At 37.4% G+C, this 20256-nt stretch overlaps 2 protein-coding genes and 1 pseudogene across 8 annotated transcripts in view; 1 reads left to right on the top strand and 2 right to left on the bottom strand.

Annotated features, from left to right (window-relative positions):
- SKP2 (S-phase kinase associated protein 2) overlaps window positions 1–3616 on the top strand; it is a 31496-nt gene extending 27880 nt beyond the window's left edge. For 2 of the 3 annotated variants that reach the window (XM_072605818.1, XM_072605816.1), the window contains one exon: window positions 1664–3616. In XM_072605818.1, coding sequence (XP_072461919.1) covers window positions 1664–1877 — 214 coding nt within the window. In that variant the 3' untranslated portion in view covers window positions 1878–3616. The remainder of the gene's footprint in view (window positions 1–1663) is intronic. The other variant, XM_072605817.1, reaches the window with a different exon arrangement.
- A 6773-nt stretch (window positions 3617–10389) lies between these two features.
- The window catches only part of NADK2 (NAD kinase 2, mitochondrial), a 57813-nt gene continuing 47946 nt past the window's right edge, over window positions 10390–20256 (bottom strand). For all 5 annotated transcript variants that reach the window (XM_072605805.1, XM_072605806.1, XM_072605807.1 and 2 more), the window contains 4 exons: window positions 17815–17870; window positions 17677–17730; window positions 13918–14041; window positions 10390–11497 (listed from right to left, as the gene is read on the bottom strand). In XM_072605805.1, the coding sequence (XP_072461906.1) occupies window positions 11359–11497; window positions 13918–14041; window positions 17677–17730; window positions 17815–17870 (373 nt within the window). In that variant the 3' untranslated portion in view covers window positions 10390–11358. The remainder of the gene's footprint in view (window positions 11498–13917; window positions 14042–17676; window positions 17731–17814; window positions 17871–20256) is intronic.
- Window positions 14048–17567, bottom strand: LOC140498776 (eukaryotic translation initiation factor 3 subunit C pseudogene; annotated as a pseudogene).

The following is a 20256-nucleotide window of genomic DNA, read 5'->3' as shown; positions in this document are numbered from 1 at the left end:
TCACCAACAATTTTCTGCAGTACCCTTTTTTTAATCATTAGTGCCCAAAACATAAAAGGAACTTTTATCTCTGCCTTTTCTAGTTATCTTGGTTTAATCTTTGGGTAATGAGAGATGGTTTGTTGAAATTCCAAAACAAATGTTTTCTTTTTTGAGACTTTGTACAGGGCATGTACCTTCAAACAAATAGGTACTGGAGATAATGAATTCCTAGGCATATCAGTCTGCATTGAGAAGGCAGGTATTTCCCAAACACACAGAGGACATCTGGCAAACAGTCACCCTTATCTGTGAATCTGGATTTCATTGACATTGAGGAACTTGTTTGCCCTGTCCTCATTTCATCTAAATATAGCAATGGGTTGACTGCCCCATGGCGAGGGGGAATGAGTTAGGAGAAGAAAGGACGGGGAATGCTTTCTGTAACGTGGCATTGACTACTGATAGTGCTGCTGACGCCCTCGTTTCACCATCCTTTCCTAAGTGGGACGTGGTGTTGTAAGTGTGTGGGATGAGTTCAGTTTTAAGGTATGCTGTTTTGTCAGGTTGGCTGAATTGGATAGTTGATAGTATTTTTTGTTACTTTTAAGATGTCATTTCTTTTTGAAACAGGAAGTTCAGTTCATTAAGTTCTCTCTCTCTCGCATACATACACACACACGTTGTCCATGAGAGTAGTGCTAAGGCTGTTACATGTGCTCCTACATGTGCAAAAAATCCCTTTCCTTTTGCTCTTCCCTAATGAACATTGCCCCTTCTCTTATCGTGTGACCGCCCAGCTCAGAGATAGGGATGTGAGGTAAACTGGTCAAGAACAGACTCCGAACAAACATTAACTTCAACTTTTATATAACATCAAATTCCCCTTTTCTGAGCTAGTGATTGTTCTCTTGTTGCCAAGAGGTAACTGAGATTGAAACCTAAAGTACTTCAAGCTGCACCACTTAATATGGTTTCTTTCCCCCACTTACGTAACATCTAAAAACTATTTGTCCACTAATTTATCTTATGCAAAATTTCAGAAAGGCTCTCATCATCTACCAGTGTTAGGAAAACAAAAGATTTTTTTCCTTGGTATTTGTGTCCTTACACCTAGCAGGGTAACTTGCATGAATTAATGCAACAATCACACTATATGGCCATGGGGGTGCAAAGCAACATAACCCCCTTCTTTCCAGAAGCTTATGTTCTAGCGGAGGTGGGGGTAGAGATACACAGACACAGCAGCTCAGGCTCAGAAGCACGTGTGTTATTTTTGGAGGAAGGAGAGAATAGGAATCACTAGATAATTAACCTGAAAATGTAGGATTACTTGTTTTGTTTTATACTCTTAGACCTGAAGAGTGATGAGCTTAGAGATAACTATGGCCTTCTGCTAATTTTCACGTCCTCCAAACATTTTTCATTGAATCTCTCTGTTTGGAATTGTCCAACAAAGCAGATGCATCACATGTTCGCAAAAGGATTGTTCTGTTTAAGTGATAGTACAAGGTTTTTGTGTATTGTGTCTTTTTTTCTCCACTCCTCCCTTCCCCGCCCCCCCAATATTTCTCAGGTTAGCCAGGGGTTGTGACAGATCATGTAGAAACATGTTATGTTGTTTGGTAGGGAAACTACAGTGCAGATTAGCTGGTCTAAAAGTTGTATGTGCCTCCCTTTCCAGTGAACTAGGAGATATCCCCTCGCTGAAGACACTACAAGTTTTTGGAATTGTAACAGAAAATTCCCTTCCTGTGCTAAAGGAAGCACTCCCACATCTGAAGATCAACTGTTCTCACTTCACCACCATTGCCAGGCCAACAGTGGGCAACAAAAAGAATCCAGAAATCTGGGGCATCAGGTGCCGCCTAATGATGCCCAATCCAAATAGCCACTGATGTCCTCATTATAAAGTGACTACACAGAATACAAGAGCAGACAAAAAGGCCCCTCAGCTCTTTTTCTTCTGATGAGTTATCCCTTTCACTTTAGAACTGTTTGGCTTGAGGATCACTTGAGAAAGAACCATTTCTTGTTAACTCACAAAAATTTCGGGATAAGTGTTTTACACTGGGAATGCAACTTTTGTCAATGCCCTTTAAAAGCCTGCCTGGAGAACCATGACATTTCAAGTATTTATAAGTTTTAAGAGAGTAAACCCATACTTACATTAAAAGGTGGTTCAAGGTAAGTACTTCAAACCACCTCTTTCAGCCATCCCCTCTTCTAAAAATCTTCAGAATGCAGCCAGTGCTCACTAAGTGAACAAGTTTACAGAAACTGCTCAATAATTACACATGCTTTTTATATTTTATCTCTTGTTTTGCCTTACATAGAAAAGATTGGAAGAATTCCAGATCACTCTTTCTGAACTGAGGACAAATAGAGCTTGGGTGGAACAAATCCCAACTCTGTCTTTGGGTGCTAATCACTGAACCTTAAAGTAATAAGGATCATGGGAAAGGAGATCCCACAAAAGTATCTTAAGAGCCTGAGAAAGTGTCTTTAGTCTAAGAGTTGGGGCAGAGTAAAATACATTTCAACTTGGTGATATACTCATCCCAAAAATGCTTGTGTACCTTAGAAGGCAGAGCAAGCCACGTGACAGCTGGTTCCTGTGACTGATGAGCTTGAGTTCTTCTTGGACCCACTATAGAAGATTTCTTTTTTTTTTTTTTTTTACCATGACTCAAAGATAGTTTTTCTAGATTCTGAAACTAGCTGTGGGAATGTAATTATGGTGTTTTGTTTGTTTTTTTTATATAAAATTTTTTTCACATCATGACCACCTATCTTAATGTTGGTAAAGACTTGCTGCCTCCTTCCTTTTTTTATATCGGAGGCGCTTTTGCTTCTGATGGTTGATGTTCCACAAACCAATTTCTGTTTTAGGTGCTAGGTAGAATTTGGCCTTGCTTCCTGTTCTTCCTTATAACTGAGGTCTAGAGGGGGCTATTTTGATTTTTCTCCTAGAATCAAGTACTGAATAAGAAGAAATAAAAATTCTTTGCATCTGTTTTTTGGAATGCCCCATTTGAAAAAGCTCTGGGGGTTTGTCTACCTCTCCTTCCAGTTGTATTTTTAGTTATCGGGGAGCACCATGAAATTTCTGCACTCTTGGGAAAGAAGAGCCATTTCTTGACTCAGGGCAGTCTGGGAGCAGGATCTCCAACTTAAAAGCACTGATTGTACCTGTGGGGGAGCAGATTTGACTCTCTGTGGAGCATGCAGAAAAAAAAATTATTCATATGCTAAAAACTAGGTCAACAAATAATTTCACTTCTCATTGATCAAAGACTAACTTTATTTTGTTTTTGTGACTGACTTTAAAAAATCAAGCTGGGATTAATGTTGTCTGCCTTAGGTTGAACTGCCTCTCCACTAAGGACACTGTCATCTGTTAGACTGCAGGAGAGAATACAGTGTTATGTAGAGATTAACTGTTGCAAACGTGTTTTATGTGCTGTCACTAAATGGTAACTACAACTTGAAATGTTTACAAGATAGCCATAAAAGAGACCTAGGATGGGTCATCCTTTGACACTCAGGTCCAGATATAAGCTATCCTGCCAAGAGTTTAGTGACCTTCATGTCTACTTTTACATGGTTTTTTTTTTATTAAAAGTGAAAAAAAAAATTATACAAATGACTCATTCTTTATGCATTTAAACCCAGCTTGTGAAGAGCAACCAGGGCAGCATGTGTGTAAAATGAATGCAATAGTAATATATCATCACTTTAAAAATGGTACCAATAGAGTTTATGGATTGAATGTGCAGAGTGTACTTTGTTCAGTCATTACTACACAAGATTGTCTAGAATCCTCACTGTTGAATAATAGATTTAATTGGGGGGGGATTGCTCTGGGTTATAGAGTCTTCCCCCTGTAAGTTTCTTTTCCTATACTTAGGAACTAAGCCAAACACTAGGAGAAAAAAACCCTGAAAGTCTCCTTTAAAAATCTTTCTTGAGCATAGAAGAAGGAAGAAAACAAGTATTTATTAAGGAGCTATTATGTGCCAGGCATTTTACAAATATCTCATTTGATCCTCACAACTCTAAGTAGGTGATGTTTTCATCACTCTTTTATACTTGAGGAAACAAAGGCAGAGTGACTTTCCCAGGGTCACACAACTGGGTTTGAGCTCACTGACTTCCAGCCCAGCGCTATCCATTATGCCACACCAGCTGCTTCACTGGGTGGAAAGGGGGAAGGAACTCATCTTTATTTCAATGTAATTGGTTTATTTTGTAATCCTACGCATTTTAGTTTATACATAAAACATTCTGAGAAGGGGCCCACAGGGTTCACCAGATTGCTAAATAGGCCCATTATACAAAAAAGGTTAAGAATGCTTGGGCTAGGGTGATGGGCAATGTCTAATGTTTAAAGAGTTAACTTTTTTTTGGTCGTAGATCACTGATAAGTCTAGTGGACCTTATGGACCCCTTCCCAGAATTAAGTTTTTAAAAACAAAATACAAAGAAAGGAAACCAATTATACTTAAACATTTTTTTTTTTTAAATTTAGACTATGTAGTAACATCTGGCCCACTGAATCTTCTCTCCCCATAATCCCCTAAGCTCCCCAGAGCTAAGGTAAATCTTAGTAAACATTCTCTAAGCCAACCTTAGGAGGCCCCAAATATCAGCCCTGTCTTGTTCAAATTCTCACTTTTTCTACCAAGGTTCTACTCCGAATCTTGGGACTATCCATACCTAAGGGAAGTGATGACAGAGTATAATGACACATCTGTCCTGTTACCTTTTCCAATTTAATTCAATCTAGCAATTTAGTAAGAATCTGCTAGGTGCAAGGGACTATGCGAAGTCCTAAGAATACAGAAACAATGCAAAAGCCTCTGCCATCAAGGAAATTTCCACCATACTACCAAGTCCCTAATACATACACATTTTGGTATGTTGGATTTAATTTCTTCACCTACGTTCAGTCGACTTTGTATTATATGTAGGTCTCTCCCTGAGGAAGCTGTGTGGATTAGGAGATAGGCTTAGCCATACTTGGATACCGTCACATGGTGTCAACAGGTCTCCCTGCCTGTTTCTGTCCATCCCATCCCACACAGCTTCTCTACTTGAAGTGATGTTAGTCAGAAATCACTGAACTGCTTCCTAAAAGACTGCGACCAAACCTGCATTGAAGACAGCATAATTTGGTTCCCACCTACATGTTCCAAGTACCCCTTCTGTGAAATTTCTACTCCAGTGAGAAGCGGTTGCAAGGTTCCTCAGGGACTACCCTAGACCATTCTATGATGTTGACAAGGTCATGCGGTTTTGACTGCTTTAACACCTTCAGCAAGGGGGAAACCCTTTACCTAAGGCAGCCCATTATTTTGGAAGTTTTTCCCCCTACATCAAGCCCAAATTTTCCTTCATTGTTGATCTAGTTTTATCTTCTGTGGACTAGCAGAAGAAAACTAGCCCCTCTTCCTCAGGATAATCCTTCAAACATCCAAATATAGGTATTATTTCCCCCCAGAATGAATATCCATCTTCTTCGGTTACTCTTCCTATGATATGGCCTCTAGGCAGCCAGCCAATAAGCATTTAAGTTCTTACTATGGTCCAGATAAGGGGTGTGAAGGTAGATAGTCTGGTGGAGATGAGGCAGCGGAGGAGTCTGGAGATGAACGTCCTCTTCCATCCTGGCTGCCCTCTAAGACAAGTTCTATCTTGTTGATGTACTTCCTGATATATGGCACCTGGGACTATACCCACTACTCCAGATGTAAGAAAGGAAGCTGTCACCTCCTTCATTTAACACTGCTTCTCAATGCCCTAGAAAAACATACTAGCGTTTTTTGGCTGCCAAGTCACACTGCTGACTTTTTGAGCTTGTAGTCTCCAAAAAACTCCCAGATTCTTCCCTATCAACTGTTGTTTGGGCATTCTATCCATTTCCTTGTGTAGTAAATTTAGGTCTAATTTTACATTTATTTCTATTACTTTTCATCTTACTAAATTCAGTCTCTTGATATACCATATCAAGAACGTTTTTGGATCTTAACTGTTTTCCATATTAACCATTCTAGATAACCTTCATTTCACCTGACTTCACAAGCATGTCATGGACATCTTCAAACCATTGACAAAAGAAAAACCACTACTGCACACCAGGGTAAAGTACAGATAGATTCCTGGGGCTATAAGAGACCTTCAAGTTGACATCAACACATTAATTTAGCATTCTTTGCTTTTAATCTTTTAACCAGTCTAAATAAGCTTAATTGTACTACGATTTAGCTTGCATCCCCATGTCATTTATAAGGAAAGATTTAAAAGAGACAAATTAAAACAGATCCAAACCAAGGATTCTACTCTTCCTCTGACCCTAGGTAGTTTTAATCACTATTTCCTTTCATGTCTAGGGCTTTATGCATATCATATTTTGCCCTTTCCCCAGTCCCACCTTTACCCAATTGTCCTTTATGTAATAACTAACTTTGAAGGTCAATTTACATCCTTTCTGCCTTTCCCAAAGATCCTTATCTCTGAACTCATCCTTTGCTACATTCAACCACTGTTGGCCACCTCCCGCTCAGGGATATGAGTATACTTTGCCCTTTTCCCATCTCCACACCCACCCAATCATCCTTTACATAACAACCAACTCTGAAGATCAGTTTAAATCCTTTCAGCCTTTCCTAAGGATCCTAATCTTTATCCTCATCCTTATCTGCTAACATTCAGCCGACAAAGTTTGCCCCACTCTTGATGTTTGCTCTTTTCTAGGTTTTTGTGATTCTTGATACAAGTTCTCCTCTTACCTAACTGTTCCCCAGTCTTGTGATGGTTCATCATCCATTACACCTCCAATGGGTACTTCCCAAGACTCCTGGATACTCTTTAGTGACTTCATTGGCTCCCTTGGGTTTAACCATCTATACACCCCATAGCTCACCAACCTATAGCCAAGGCCAGTTTCTTCCCCCCCCCCCCCCGCCCCCACATTAGTTTTGCATTATCAGTTGCCTATTTGATGTCTCAGAGGTATCTCAAATTCATTATGTTCAAACTCAAACTCATTATCTTTTCCCAAGAATCCACTAATTGTCTCTATTTCTGCCTCCACCATCATTCTTCCAGTCTCCAAAATCTGTAACCTCAGGGTTATTATCCTCCTTATCCTCACATCTCACCTCAGACACTTGACACTCACTAGCTTTGGGCAAGTCACTTAACCCCAACTGCCTCATCCTGGGTCATTTCCAGTCATCCTGATGAATATCTGGTCACTGAATTCAGATGGCTCTGGAGAAGTGAGGCTGGTAACCACAGCCCTCCCTCACTCAAAACAAAGTCAAGTGCAAGTCATGTCATTATTCCTCTGATGGCATGGTCTTCTTCGGCAACAAAGGATGAACACACATCCAAATCAGGTGCTAAATCTTGCTGTTTCTACTTGCACAGTATCTCCCCCTAGTCTAACCTTTTCTCCCATCATACAGCTGTCACCTTACTTCATTCAGGCCTTATACATCTCTCACCTACACAATGCCAACAATTTATTTTTTGTCTCCCTGATTCAAACCTTTCCCCACCTAATTCACTCTCCGCACTATTTGACTACTCTATGCATTCAACTTGCAGTGGATCCAATGGTTCTCAGATAAAATACAAATTTTGTCGACTTTTCAAGTCTGTCACTAACAGATTCCTTCCTTCCTTTCCATTCTTCTTACACACTACTTCCCTTCAGAAAATCTACCATCCAACATACTGGTCTTTCTGTGCCTCACAGACAGTACACTTCACCTCTGTTCCCTTGCCTTTTCACCTCCATCTCATAGAACTCCTCTCTTAAAATCTTTTAAGATAGCTCAAGAACCTTGCTCTTCCCCCTAAACTGCTGAACATTTAACTGTATTCTCTGTTGTGTCCATTTACATGTTTACTGACATACAACATATGTACATATATAAATTTACATATACACCTAGGGAAGACCCAGAAAAATGTACTGACACCAAAGTCACTGGCATCATTACATGGTCCAAATAAGAAACAATATGATCTTTATCAGGAAACAACATCACTTAGGAAAATGGGAATTTTCCATCTCCTTCCTTTGAATGCCTGCAGCACTTACATACTACACCTTCTGCTAGATTCACTTGTTTATGTAACTTGTGGGTATAATTCCTACAGTGTGCTCTGACTAAAAAGCAGAAGACAATCTTCCTTAAGTATCACATGAAACTGTTACTTTAGTCACATCACAGACTGCTTGTGTATTTTGCAAATCATCTATCACAGGTGCATAAAAAAGCTGAATGGAAATGGTCAATTCTCAAAAGTATTATGGGTAAGCCTCATTAATATTGCTACTTTTAGAATGTTTCTTTCTGATGATCAAAGGTTGACTACTTTGGCTAATATATTAAAAATAATTTTCATTCCTTGGTTACCTACTAGCCCAGAAGAATAAAGAATGAGATAAAGGGGATAATCTACATGCTGATGGGTTTAATACATATTTTGAAAGTTGGACTGATTAAGTGTCAGAAAAATAAAAAAAAAATTTTTTTTTTACAAAAAACTTATTTTTAAAACGAGATGCTCTGAATAAGAGATTTTATGAAATAAATGAGGCTAGTAACAAGAATTAAAAAATGGGTTAATTTTATCCAAATATATCTGTCAAATGTTAAAAACTGGTCATGAGAAATCTATTTGAATCATAAAAATTATGAAAATACTTAGGCAAATACTGTATCATTTTGTATTTAATACACACTCAACTACCAACACTCCAGTCATTTTTTTTTCCATAAAAGCAAAGGATGTCAAGTTTCAGTTTGGCAAAATTATGTGCCAAGACTGACAGTTTCTGTCTGGCAAACTGAGACAATGTGTGATTATTCGCTGTGTCATATTAAAAGCAAAAGATGTAATTCCCTGCCCTTAAAGAGCTTACACTCTAATGGTATGAAAAAGTGGCAACTTCAGAGATCATATCATTAGTTTTCAAAATATCAATGTATCCATATATGTCATAAGAGTTTGATCTAAGTTTCATTTTTCAAGTACGGAATTAGAACTTAAGCATTTGCTAAACCATGATAAAATTTCCAAAATATCTTTAAGGAAAATGTTCATTTTTCTCCCTAAAGTCCTTTTATTAGTATCAGTAAAAATGTTCGTTTGTTCTTTTAGCCAATTATCCTGTTTATTAAGATGTATTTTTAAAAGCTGTTTTGCCTTATCTTTCTTAAAAAATTAAAGTCTTCCCACTTTATAGAACCTAGTTCTATATTCATTTATATATGTATGTATACAAATACACATATACATACATATACATATATATGCATCTATACACACACATATATGGGGCTCACTTTTTCTGTTCTTTCAATTTTTGTATTCATTAATTATTGTAAAATCAGTAGAAGGAACCCAACATTAATATGTAGCAATTTGAACAAAAATCACCAGAAGATGGAATGATCCACTGATGGAGGAGCCACATTCCTAAGATCATATCTTCACTAACACTACATACACCCTTATAAACTGGCATGGTGGAATGCATGATTAAAATAATATGAATTTAAACTTTACATTCTTATTTGACAGATGACAAAAATGGTAGTAAATTTAATTTTTAAAAAGTTGTATACATTTTTCAGTCACCAAGATATTTCAGAGTGAAGAAACGTTTAAATGACAGAACCATTAATTTCTACATGGGCAAAGTGCTTGCTTCAAAATTTTTACAATAGCTAACAAAATCCACACAAAGTAAAGGCTTGAACTCATTCTTAAACAAGTCAGGCCCAGCTCTAAAATAGTGTTTTCCTTAGATGAAAAACAGTATTAAAATAAAATTGACATTACCCATATGAAAAGGCCTGCTATCTTAATTATTCTCCCTCTGAAGACTCACAAGTAGCCTGTAAATTGGTGAGTAAAAGTAACATGATAAATCTGTAATATTGCACGGCAGAACATTTGAGTTCACTTATGTTCTTAATTATTATCATTCACAAATTGTTTTACTTATCGCTCCAAAAAAGTTTTCAATGAAACTTCTTTCACATGAATACAGTGTTTGTATAAGCAGTACTGGGAGTAACTGGGAGAAAATGACAAGGCAATTTGCTAATGGGCTGAAAATTAAAGAGATTTTCTTGCATTTTTGTTCACAAATTTTCATCCAATTCATAATGTAAGGAAAAAAGAAGTAATGTCATACAACAATGCAGCTGTGCAAAGCTTGCCGTAAATTAGATGAAAACTCAAGAAAATAAAACTATAATCAAGACATTTAAAAGACAACGAGCACAAATGTTTCACTGATTTTCATGTCGACTTTCAGATTCTGTGCCCAACCAGGAAATTCAAACAGTAAATGGTTTTTCTTAAGGCTAAAGTAAATTCAGATTGTGCAGATATAACTTCACTTTATTATCACATCCACATCATCATCATTATCATCATCATCATGGAATTGCAGAGCTGGAAGGAACCTTAGAGATTTACCCATTCCAATGATCACATATTTAAAAATCTTTGATTCATTATCAACACAATTCTTGAGCAGTTAGAAATTTTATAACAGCAGCATGATTTTCTCCACATAAAAATGCATTTCAACCACAAGTGAACAGCATAACCTGAACCAAAATATAAATGAAAGCATTCTTGTAAAGTTTTTAAAAGATAAGAGGAAACATGGGGAAGAAAAGGAAAAAGATTTAAATTTCACATTGGCCTTAAATCACTGAAGATGAAAAAATAAGGTATTATCATCACCATGTTCTGAAATTATAAAATTCTTAAAAGTACATATAAAAAACATTTACCTATTTCAAATAGGTCAATGTCAGGATTTATAAAAATTATCTATCATCATCATCATCATCATCATCAAAACAAGAAATCTTAACATTCAAGTTGTTGCTCTGTAAAAACAAAAAATCCATGAATGATAAGTATGTTTGGTTTGAACAATCCTTGAATACTATTGGAGGGAGTGAGGGATGAGCGAAGAGGTGAAGGGACCCTATTATAGTTAAATCACACCCTATACATTTAATCTTTTATTTGAACCTACCTCTTTAAATTTGAAGAATTACCACTTAAAAACATCTGTAGGTTATACAGCTGGCACCAATTCTAAGAATTCCATGTAGTTTTAGTCCACCAGTTTTCTTAGGCAATAAATACTTTCTCAACCACAGAGGTTCTCTCAAGATCTCCCAAATTTCAGAGTTGGCTGTGTATCCAGAATTGTAAGGAAGAGCCATGAACGTTTTTTTTTCAATGCAATGCTATGACATGCAGTCTGTTTCTGCAATTAAGATGTTTTTCTCAGGGTGATCAGAATTCATTGTCCGCTGAGTAAACCCTTCACTGCTCCAGCAGCACAGTTCGCAGTTCATCATCTCGATCGATCATTATTGAAGCTATTGCTCCATCATTAAACTCAAAAGAAGTTCCTCCATCAATAACCATACAGGCATCCCAACAACGAGAACGAACACAAACCCTGCACATTAGAGAACACTTTATCACTAACATTAGGAATAATTTTCCACAAAATAATAAGTAAATGAAAAACCATAGCATTTTAGCAATTTGGTCATCTTTGAAATATTAAGAAGTCCATGTAGATTAAATATATAATTATAACTTCACTAACTTCAAACCTCCAAATTAATTTTTCAAGGTACATAAAGTTGAATGAACCCTCACCAAGTTCACAGAATGTTTTGGTGGATATGTTTTATTTATGAATTAATAAAACTTAAGATATCTGCAAAACTAAAATGAATTTTCATGAAAAAAATCAGCATTTAAGCAGTGTTGTTTCATGCTTATTGATAGCAACATCATAAATTTAAAACATAGCCTACTAAAATTAACTCAGAAATGACTAAAATAAATTGTAAATGAAAATGCTTTTATTGACCTGAAAACCTGTACCTATACATATAAAGAAAATTTACAAAGTCTAAATAGAAGTTCAGAGCTAAACTTTTCCCAGTAAGGAAATGGTGAGAAGCAACAGGGTGTAGCAGACCACAGTCAGAAACATGTAAATTAAATTCCTATCTCTGACACACAGAGGTAAGTAACAATCTCTCAATGCTAAATGCTGTACTTAAGAATGTTATTTGCAGAACAGTAGCTGGTCTGCATTCATACGGAATTTCTTCATGGATAAACACTTGAAATTAACTAGAAAACTATGATTTTGGAGGTAAAGGGTAGTCATAAGCAAAACACTTTTGAGGGACAGGGTCAAAGGAAAAAGAATAAGGATAAATGGGGAAATAGGATGGAGGGAAATACAGTTAGCAAAAATAACTGTGGGAAAAAAAACCACATTTTTCTGATTAAGGCCTCATTTCTCAAACACAGAGAACTGAGTAAATTTTATAAAAGCCATTCCTCAATTTATAAGTGATCAAAAGATAAGATCTGTTTTTAGATGAAGTAATCAAAGCTATACATAGCAATATGAAAAAAATAGTCTAAAACTCACTACTGATTGGAGAAATGCAAATTAAAACAATTATGAGGTACTACCCTCATAATACCTAATTATACTGAATAGGACAGAAAATGTAAATGACAAATATTGGAAGGTATGTGGGGAAAAAAATGAGACATTAATGCATTGCTGGTAGAGTTGTGAACTGATTCAACCATTCTGTAGAGCAATTTGGAACTATACACAAAAGGCTAAAAAACCATGGATTATCCTTTGACCTAGCAATACCACTACTAGGTCTGTATCCCAAAAGAGACAGAAAACGAAAAGGAAAAAAAAAACCTATATGTACAAAAATATTTATAGCAGCTCTTTTCTGGAGGCAAAGAATTAGAAACTGAGGGGATGCTCATCAATTGGGTAAATAGCTAAACAAATGGTGATATGTGATTATTATGGAGTATTATTAGAAATGATGAGCAAGATGCTCTCAGAAAAACCTGGAAGGACTTACACGAGCTGATACAAAGTGAAATATACTGTGTACGGAGTAACAGCAATATCCTAAGATGACCAGCTGTGAATGACTTCACTATTCTTAGCAACACAATGATCCAAGACAACTCTGAAGGGCTTATGATGAAAAATGCTATCCATCCCCAGATAAAGAACTGATGGTGTCTGAATACAGACTGGAGCATACTTGTTTTTTAACTTTATTTTTCTTGAGTTTTTTTTTTTTTTGTCTCTGCTTTCTCTCACAGTGACTTATGGAAATGTTTTACATACCCTATATCAAACTGCTTGCCTTCTGTGGGGGGATGGAAGGAAGGAAAAGAGAATTTGGAACTCAAAATGTTAAATATTGTTTTTACAGTAACTGACAAATAAAATTGAAAAGAAAAGCATGACTTGTCAGGGTCCAAATTTTCTTTCAACAGCAAAGGCTTCCTTTTTCTAATCTGAGAAAGCTAAAGCAGAAATCAGTTTCTAAAATAAGCCATTAATTTCTCTTTTGACCTCTAAAATAAATTTATAAGAAACATCCAGTTATTTTTAATAGTTGATCACTGAGAGAAAAGCTGAAAGCACTGAATTTTTTGATCCACTTTAAGTAGAATTAAATTAAATTTCTGTAAGGAGATATTAGCTTCTATTTCAATTTTTCTCAACACACTGATGTGATTTTTACCTTGTTAGATTAACAAATCAAAATCAAAGCTACCCCACTACCCACGTGAAAGATTCAACATCTCCAAATAACACAAACTGCAAAGTTTCTCTGAGACATCTACCAGTTCAGAATAGGACTGAACAGAGTACCTTTAAAGCCACCTCTTACTAACACATTTGTTTAACAGGTTGTTTCTCCACTATGTTAACTACAGATGAGTGAATTTTAATGAAAAACAATTCACATTAGTACTTAAAAGGGAAGAAAACAGTCACTAGTGAAACCTTACAAAACTTACTTTGAAGAGAAACATCGTTGACGACTACTTGAAAATATGCGATTTGCTATAGGCTCCCGAATGCTGAAAAGCATCTTTGGCTCTTCCGGACTATACAATAAAGATTCATTATACTCATTTGTTACTGAAAATAGAGAAATAAAAGCATAACAAGTTTCAATGATATGTACGAAAATATAGCAGCTCTTTTTGCAGTAGCTAAAAACTAGAAAACTAAGGGGATGTCCCTGTATTGGGAACAGCTAAACAAACTGTTTATAAGAATATAATGAGATTATTGCCACCATAAAAATAATGGAATGAACAATTTCAGAGAAAAGTGAAAAGATCCTTACGAACTGGGACAGAGCAAAGTGAACTATGAGAAAAATTTGTACAATGATAACAAAAACATCGAGGATGCAACCCTTGAGATTCTCAAACTTATTTGGCTTACTGCCCCCTTAAAAAAAATAACTTCTTATTATTCATTGCACCTGAAGCTACTACTGCCCCACCATTGTTTCAGCGCCCCCTAGGGATGGCGCAGGACCACTTTGGGACCCTGTGATCCAGAGTAATTAAGTCTATACCGTGTTGGAGAAAGAATTATTGAATACCTCCCAAAGGGCATTTGTTTACGTGAGTTCTACCTACCAGTATCTGCCACATTGTAACTTTAAATATCCTATTATTATAAAAATAATCTGACCTCATGAAAGGGTTTCTGGACAGCATTTTGAGAACCAAAGCCCTGATGAGGTCAGTAGGAAGTCTGTAAGTGCTTGCTAGCAATAGCTTCCCCAATGCATGTACATTCTCTGATTTTTTTCAGTAGTCATCTTTCTGGTCTCTTAAAATAATCTCAATAGTTACTCTGCTTATGGCTGAAGACACAATCACTGTTTTCCATCAAGCTGCCCAGCTTTTCTGCCAGCCACAGGGCCAGGTTCTATTGGGTTGTGGGCTCTAAATGCAACGCATCACCATTGTCTGTGCTACTTAAGTCCAAGAACCCACAAACTCCTCACTGATGATCATTTTCCCCATTAACAAGTGAACAGCAGGTAGATCCATCTGGAACATTTCAGACACTTTCTCCAAGCTAAGAGATTTGTAGACACTGCTATAGGTGAAAAGACATGTATGTAGTGACTCCTCCTGGATCTAACTAGCATGGTATGGGCTTTGTTGGCCACAGGGAGCAAATCCCTGACTTGCCTTTTCATCTTCTCATTAATAATAAAGCTGTGGCTAACTCTTCCAGTCACCCATCTTCACTGCTTTAAAAGCTTCTACTTCCCTCATTTACCCCAAGTGGACCGAGCAAAGGCTGCTGTTCACCCAACCCACCCACTGCTGGTGGTGAACCTGTTTGCTGATCATACGCCTCCAGATATCATTTTCATGAGCTGCTACACATGAGATCTCCAAAAGCGTGGCAGATACCATAAAGATACATTTAAGCAGCTCCAAATTGATATGCAAGTAGAAAGTAACTTGGCATTAACATTCCACCATCTCCTGCTCCTGATTTCTCCTCTGTTCCACCAGCTTCTTGGCATGACCACCTGACTGAGATATCCAGAAGGGCACTGTGTTCACCCTTGGTTAGGCCCTGGTAGAAAACACAGGTGCTCAACAGCACTATGGTATGGTTAAAAAATACCTGCACAGGAGGGTCTGCATGCTGAATTTTGTCCTGTGAGTGGCTCATAAGCATAAGGTACGAGTGAGAGTAAAGGACATGTTGGCAGATACGGCAGAGGACTGCACATGTCTGAATTCAGGCCTAATCTTGGGTATGTATGTACTTGCACACTTGAATACTCCCTCTAATTTTCAGCATGACCTTGCTCTGACTTTTGAGGACCCTTCATGGCAGCAAGCTGCCTGTGATGGGCTTTGTTGTCAAACTTATAGTAGCTATGGAGTACACAAGCAAGCAGATATGGCAGATCTCAGTCATTATTTCCTTTTTCCGGCAGCTAGCACTGAACATGCTCAATCCTTGAGATGCTCCACCTGTTCTTGGAAATGGGGATTATGTTCAGTGTGATATTGGTAAACTTTTCATCCATCCTTCCCATCAGAGTTAGGACATAATTACAACCAGAAAGTGGCTGATCAAAGTTAAGATAGGTTCTTATTTTCTCCCAGGTTATTCTCTCCAACAAAGATGTCAGGATGTGCAAACAAGATGTCTATCAATTCACTGATGCAATCTAAGCACTTCTGTCATATCTCTGGCTTCCTGTATGTGGCCATGTTGAGGCTGTAGTCATAGAGGGAAGTAATGATATTCAATCTGATCTTAACAATCGCTCCTTCCTATAGATTATTTTCTGCTGAGATCTGAACCAGAAGTGGTAGCAGCTCAAGCTGGGCTCACAAACCAATTCCTTTCTTGTCACAAGCTTACAAAAGCTCATTCACCTTCTTGACTACCATTGCACAGGTAATTGCTGTTCCCTTGGCAAACATTTTAGGCTTGACACATGGTGCCCCTCAAATCCTCTCCCAATTCCTGCCTTCATTCATTATTCTCCTCTTCTAGATATTTGAATTTCAAAACATGCTTTTTCTTGACTTTGCTCTCTCACTGCTTTTCTGCAGTCTTTTTTAAAATCTATGGTGCTTTTTTCTAAGTAATTTGGAAAACAATGTATATTTTCCATCATTCTCAGTCAGATTCCAAGGAAGTGGAATCTTCATCATCATCCAAATCCTCTTCTTCATCCTCCACCTTCTTGAGAAACATGTCAACTTTCTCTAAATGGAGCCTCAGAATTCTTCAGGAAATTTGTCACATTAAGACCACCCTCATCTGAAGAAGAACTTTCTGAATCCTTACTTTTCTCAGCATCCTCATCTGCAGACTGCTTGGGATTCTGCTTATAGTTGGTGATCTGGACTTTGTAATCCTAATTATATTTACCAATCTTCTGTTGCAAGGTGCTCAGAACCTTTGCATACTGTTGTTCATCTTCTTTCCCTCCTTGTCCTCCCACAGCTCACTGAGATAGTCTTCCAGATCAGCCAGGATGTGGATGTACAATTAGGGGACATCCTCTGTCCACAATGCTCTTAGTCTTTCCAAATGCCTTTCCAAGGAGCTTAAATTCTTCAAGACATTTAGGGACATCCTTAAATTTTGAAGGCATTCCAGATGGTCCAGATAAGGCTGGTCAGCTCCTTCCATATTCTGACTCAGGTTTCTCAGCCTCCAGCAGCAATGGCTATTTGCTGCAGTTGCCCTCTACAGGGCTGAGCATCAGCTCCTTCTTGTATAGGACTCAACTGCTATCCAAGATGAGGACATGTCAGCAGGCACTGAGGAGAAAGCAGGCCAGGCAAAACATGGACATGCGCCACAGAAGGCACTGGAGCAATCTTTAATATAATAGTACAAAGGAACTCTGAGGTCCAAAAGTTTGAGAAGTGCTGTGTCAAACAATCTGAAAGACTTTTGGACAATGACAAAGCACAAGTCCAAAAGCATGAATATGAAACATGATGCCTCCTGACAGAATGCTCATGCACTTAAAATGCAAAGAGAGGCATATGTTTTATTTCGTTTTTTTAAAGTGCACGAAGGATGATGGGAGGTACAAGGTGGAAAAACTGAAATGTCCATAAATGAAAAAGGTGAACACACTGGTGGCTTCCATGATGTCATTCAGATGACCAGTACCAGTTTTGTGCTGACATTCTTGGCTACTAAGTACAGCGTTATTTAGAATCAACATCAGCCAAACTAATGAAATTAACTTCACTAACCTTTCTCAACTAATTCCTTATTCAATGGAAGATCCAAGTTTGCTTGCTGTTTAGCTGTTAGAAGAGAAAAAGCATTGAAATTAAATAAAATTCTTTTTAAAAATACAACTAATATGAAGTATTCACTGTGGTACTTACCAATCTTTAAAACATCTTCTACAGCTTGTGTTGCAACCCTGTTAATATTATATGACCTAGAAACAAAATCATATTTATTGTTGCTTTACTTTAAGTACATGAGTTTTTAGAAACATCTAGTTTACTCTCTCAGCAATAAGGAATACAAGAGAGGATTTTTAATATCTAGCCAAGACAAATGCGTACTTGTGCATAAATGTACTATCTAACTCAACATAGAACTGTATTAAATATAATAAAGAGGTTTAAGGTAAAACTTAAAAGTAAGAAGTCCTACATACAACTTTATCACCAACAGACGCAGACTCCAGAACCTCTCCTGAAAGTGCACTCACATGACAACTCTGAGGAATCAGAATACTGGAATGGCTCATAAATATCCAACAACTAAAGGCTAAACAATGTTTCTCTTTGAATAATTATACAAGGAAAAGGACAGCCTTTTCAATGATCTCTCAAAGCTAAATAGCAAAAACAATCTACACAAGGTAATAATAAAATGCTTTATAATAAAAAATTTGCCATGTCATACCATAACTTAAAACTATTGCTGTATTTTGGGGAAAAGCACTTAACTTGATGTAAAACCCATTACACAAATTCAAAGAAAGGGATATCTGCATTGCTAAGGAGTATTCTAGCCATTTAGTATTTCATAGCCGTGGAAGTCGTAGTAGATCTTAAACTGATCCTTAAGTTTAGGAGTCTGTGGTGCAGCTAAGTGGCACAGTGGATAGAGCGCCAGCCCTGGAGTCAGGAGGACCTGAGTTCAAATGTGGCCTCAGACATCTGATTTGTGACCCTGGACAAGTTACTTAACCCCAATCGCCTTCCTTCTCCCCCTACCCCCAAAAAAAGGAGTCTGAATTTTTTTTTTAAATTGACAGTTTTATTTCAAAATAACTGATTCCTCTGCAATTCTACATGTTTTATTTTATGTGCTTAAAAACATTATTCTGAGAAGAGGCCTAAAGACTTCACCAGAACCCTCCTTAAATAATTTAAGAAAAGCAGCCTATCGTTACTAATTCTAATCCTCTAGCCCTTCTACCAAAACTTTGTCTAAAAAAGGTTAGAGAACTGAGGTAGTTGAGAACTTTTAAGTAACAATGTAGATGTGATATAGGCATGTGGCAGGTTTTAGAGTGGTCCCAGGAATCCCAAAATGGGGGGAAGGAGTTGTTCAGTCATATCCAACCCTTAGTGACCCCATGCATCAAAGCACCTAAGGCCCCTTCTATCCTATACTATCTCTCAAAGTCTGTCCAAGTTCATGTTCATTGTTTCCATGACACTATCCAGCCATCTTATCTTCTACCATCCCCTTTTCCTTTTGCCTTCAATCAGGGTCTTTTCCAATGAATCTTGTCTTCTCATTACGAAGCCAAAGTATTTAAGCTTCAGTATTTAACCTTCTAGTGAATAGCCGGAAATAATTTCTCCAGGACCACAATTCTAAACTATCAATTCTGTGGAGTTCCACTTTCTTTATAGTCCAATTTTCACAGCCATGCGTTACTACTGAAAAAAACACAGCTTTAACTATACAGACCTTTGCCAACAAGGTGAGCGCTCTGCTTTTTAATATGCTGCCCAGATTTGCCATAGTTTTCCTTCCAAGGAGCAAGCATCTTTTAATTTCATGGCTACAGCTGACATCTGAAGTGATCTTTGAGGCCAAGAATATAAAATCTGACACTGTTTCTATTTCTAATTCCTCTATTTTCCAGAAAGCAATGGGACCACCAGTTGCCAAGATCTTAGTTTTTTTTAAATGTTAAGCTTCAAGCCAGCTTTTACAGTCTCCTCAGCCATCAAGAGGCTTCTAAATTCCTTTTCACTTACCGCCATCAGAATGGTATCATCTGTATATCTGATATTGCTATTTCTTCTAGTAACCTTAATTCTGGTTTCTGATTCATCCACCCTGGCACTTCACCTGCATATAAGTTAAATAATAAGGTGACAACATATAGCCTTGTCCTACTCCTTTTCTGACCTAAAACCAATCAGCTGTTCCACGTTTGGGTCTAACTTGCGTCTTGTACAAACTCCTCAGGGAACAAGATGATCTGGTACTCACATCTCTTTGAGGACTTGACACATTTTGTTGTGATCCGCACAGTCAAAAGTTTTAGTGTAGTCAATGAAGCAGAAATAGATGTTTTTCTGGAACTCCCTTGCTGTCTCCATAATCCAACAAATACTGGCAACTTGGTCTCCATAGAGTAGGTATGAAAACTAGCCTGCTATTCTGGTAATTCTCAGTTCACATACTCCTGAAATCAAGCTTGCAGAATCTTAAGCAAAACCCTGCTGGCATGCGAAATGAGTGCAATTATTCAATTTGAACATTCCTTGACATTCCAGGAGCACCTGAAACATTTCTGTTTTGGCAATTCTGGGTTTTATTTCATTAGAAAGCTACAAAGCCAGCCCAAC

The sequence above is a fragment of the Notamacropus eugenii genome, chromosome 4 (genome assembly GCF_028372415.1).
Source record: "Notamacropus eugenii isolate mMacEug1 chromosome 4, mMacEug1.pri_v2, whole genome shotgun sequence".
NCBI classification, from domain to species: Eukaryota; Metazoa; Chordata; class Mammalia; order Diprotodontia; family Macropodidae; genus Notamacropus; species Notamacropus eugenii.
The sequence above is the reverse complement of the archived record's forward strand: the minus strand, read 5'-3'. Positions and strand labels throughout refer to the sequence as shown.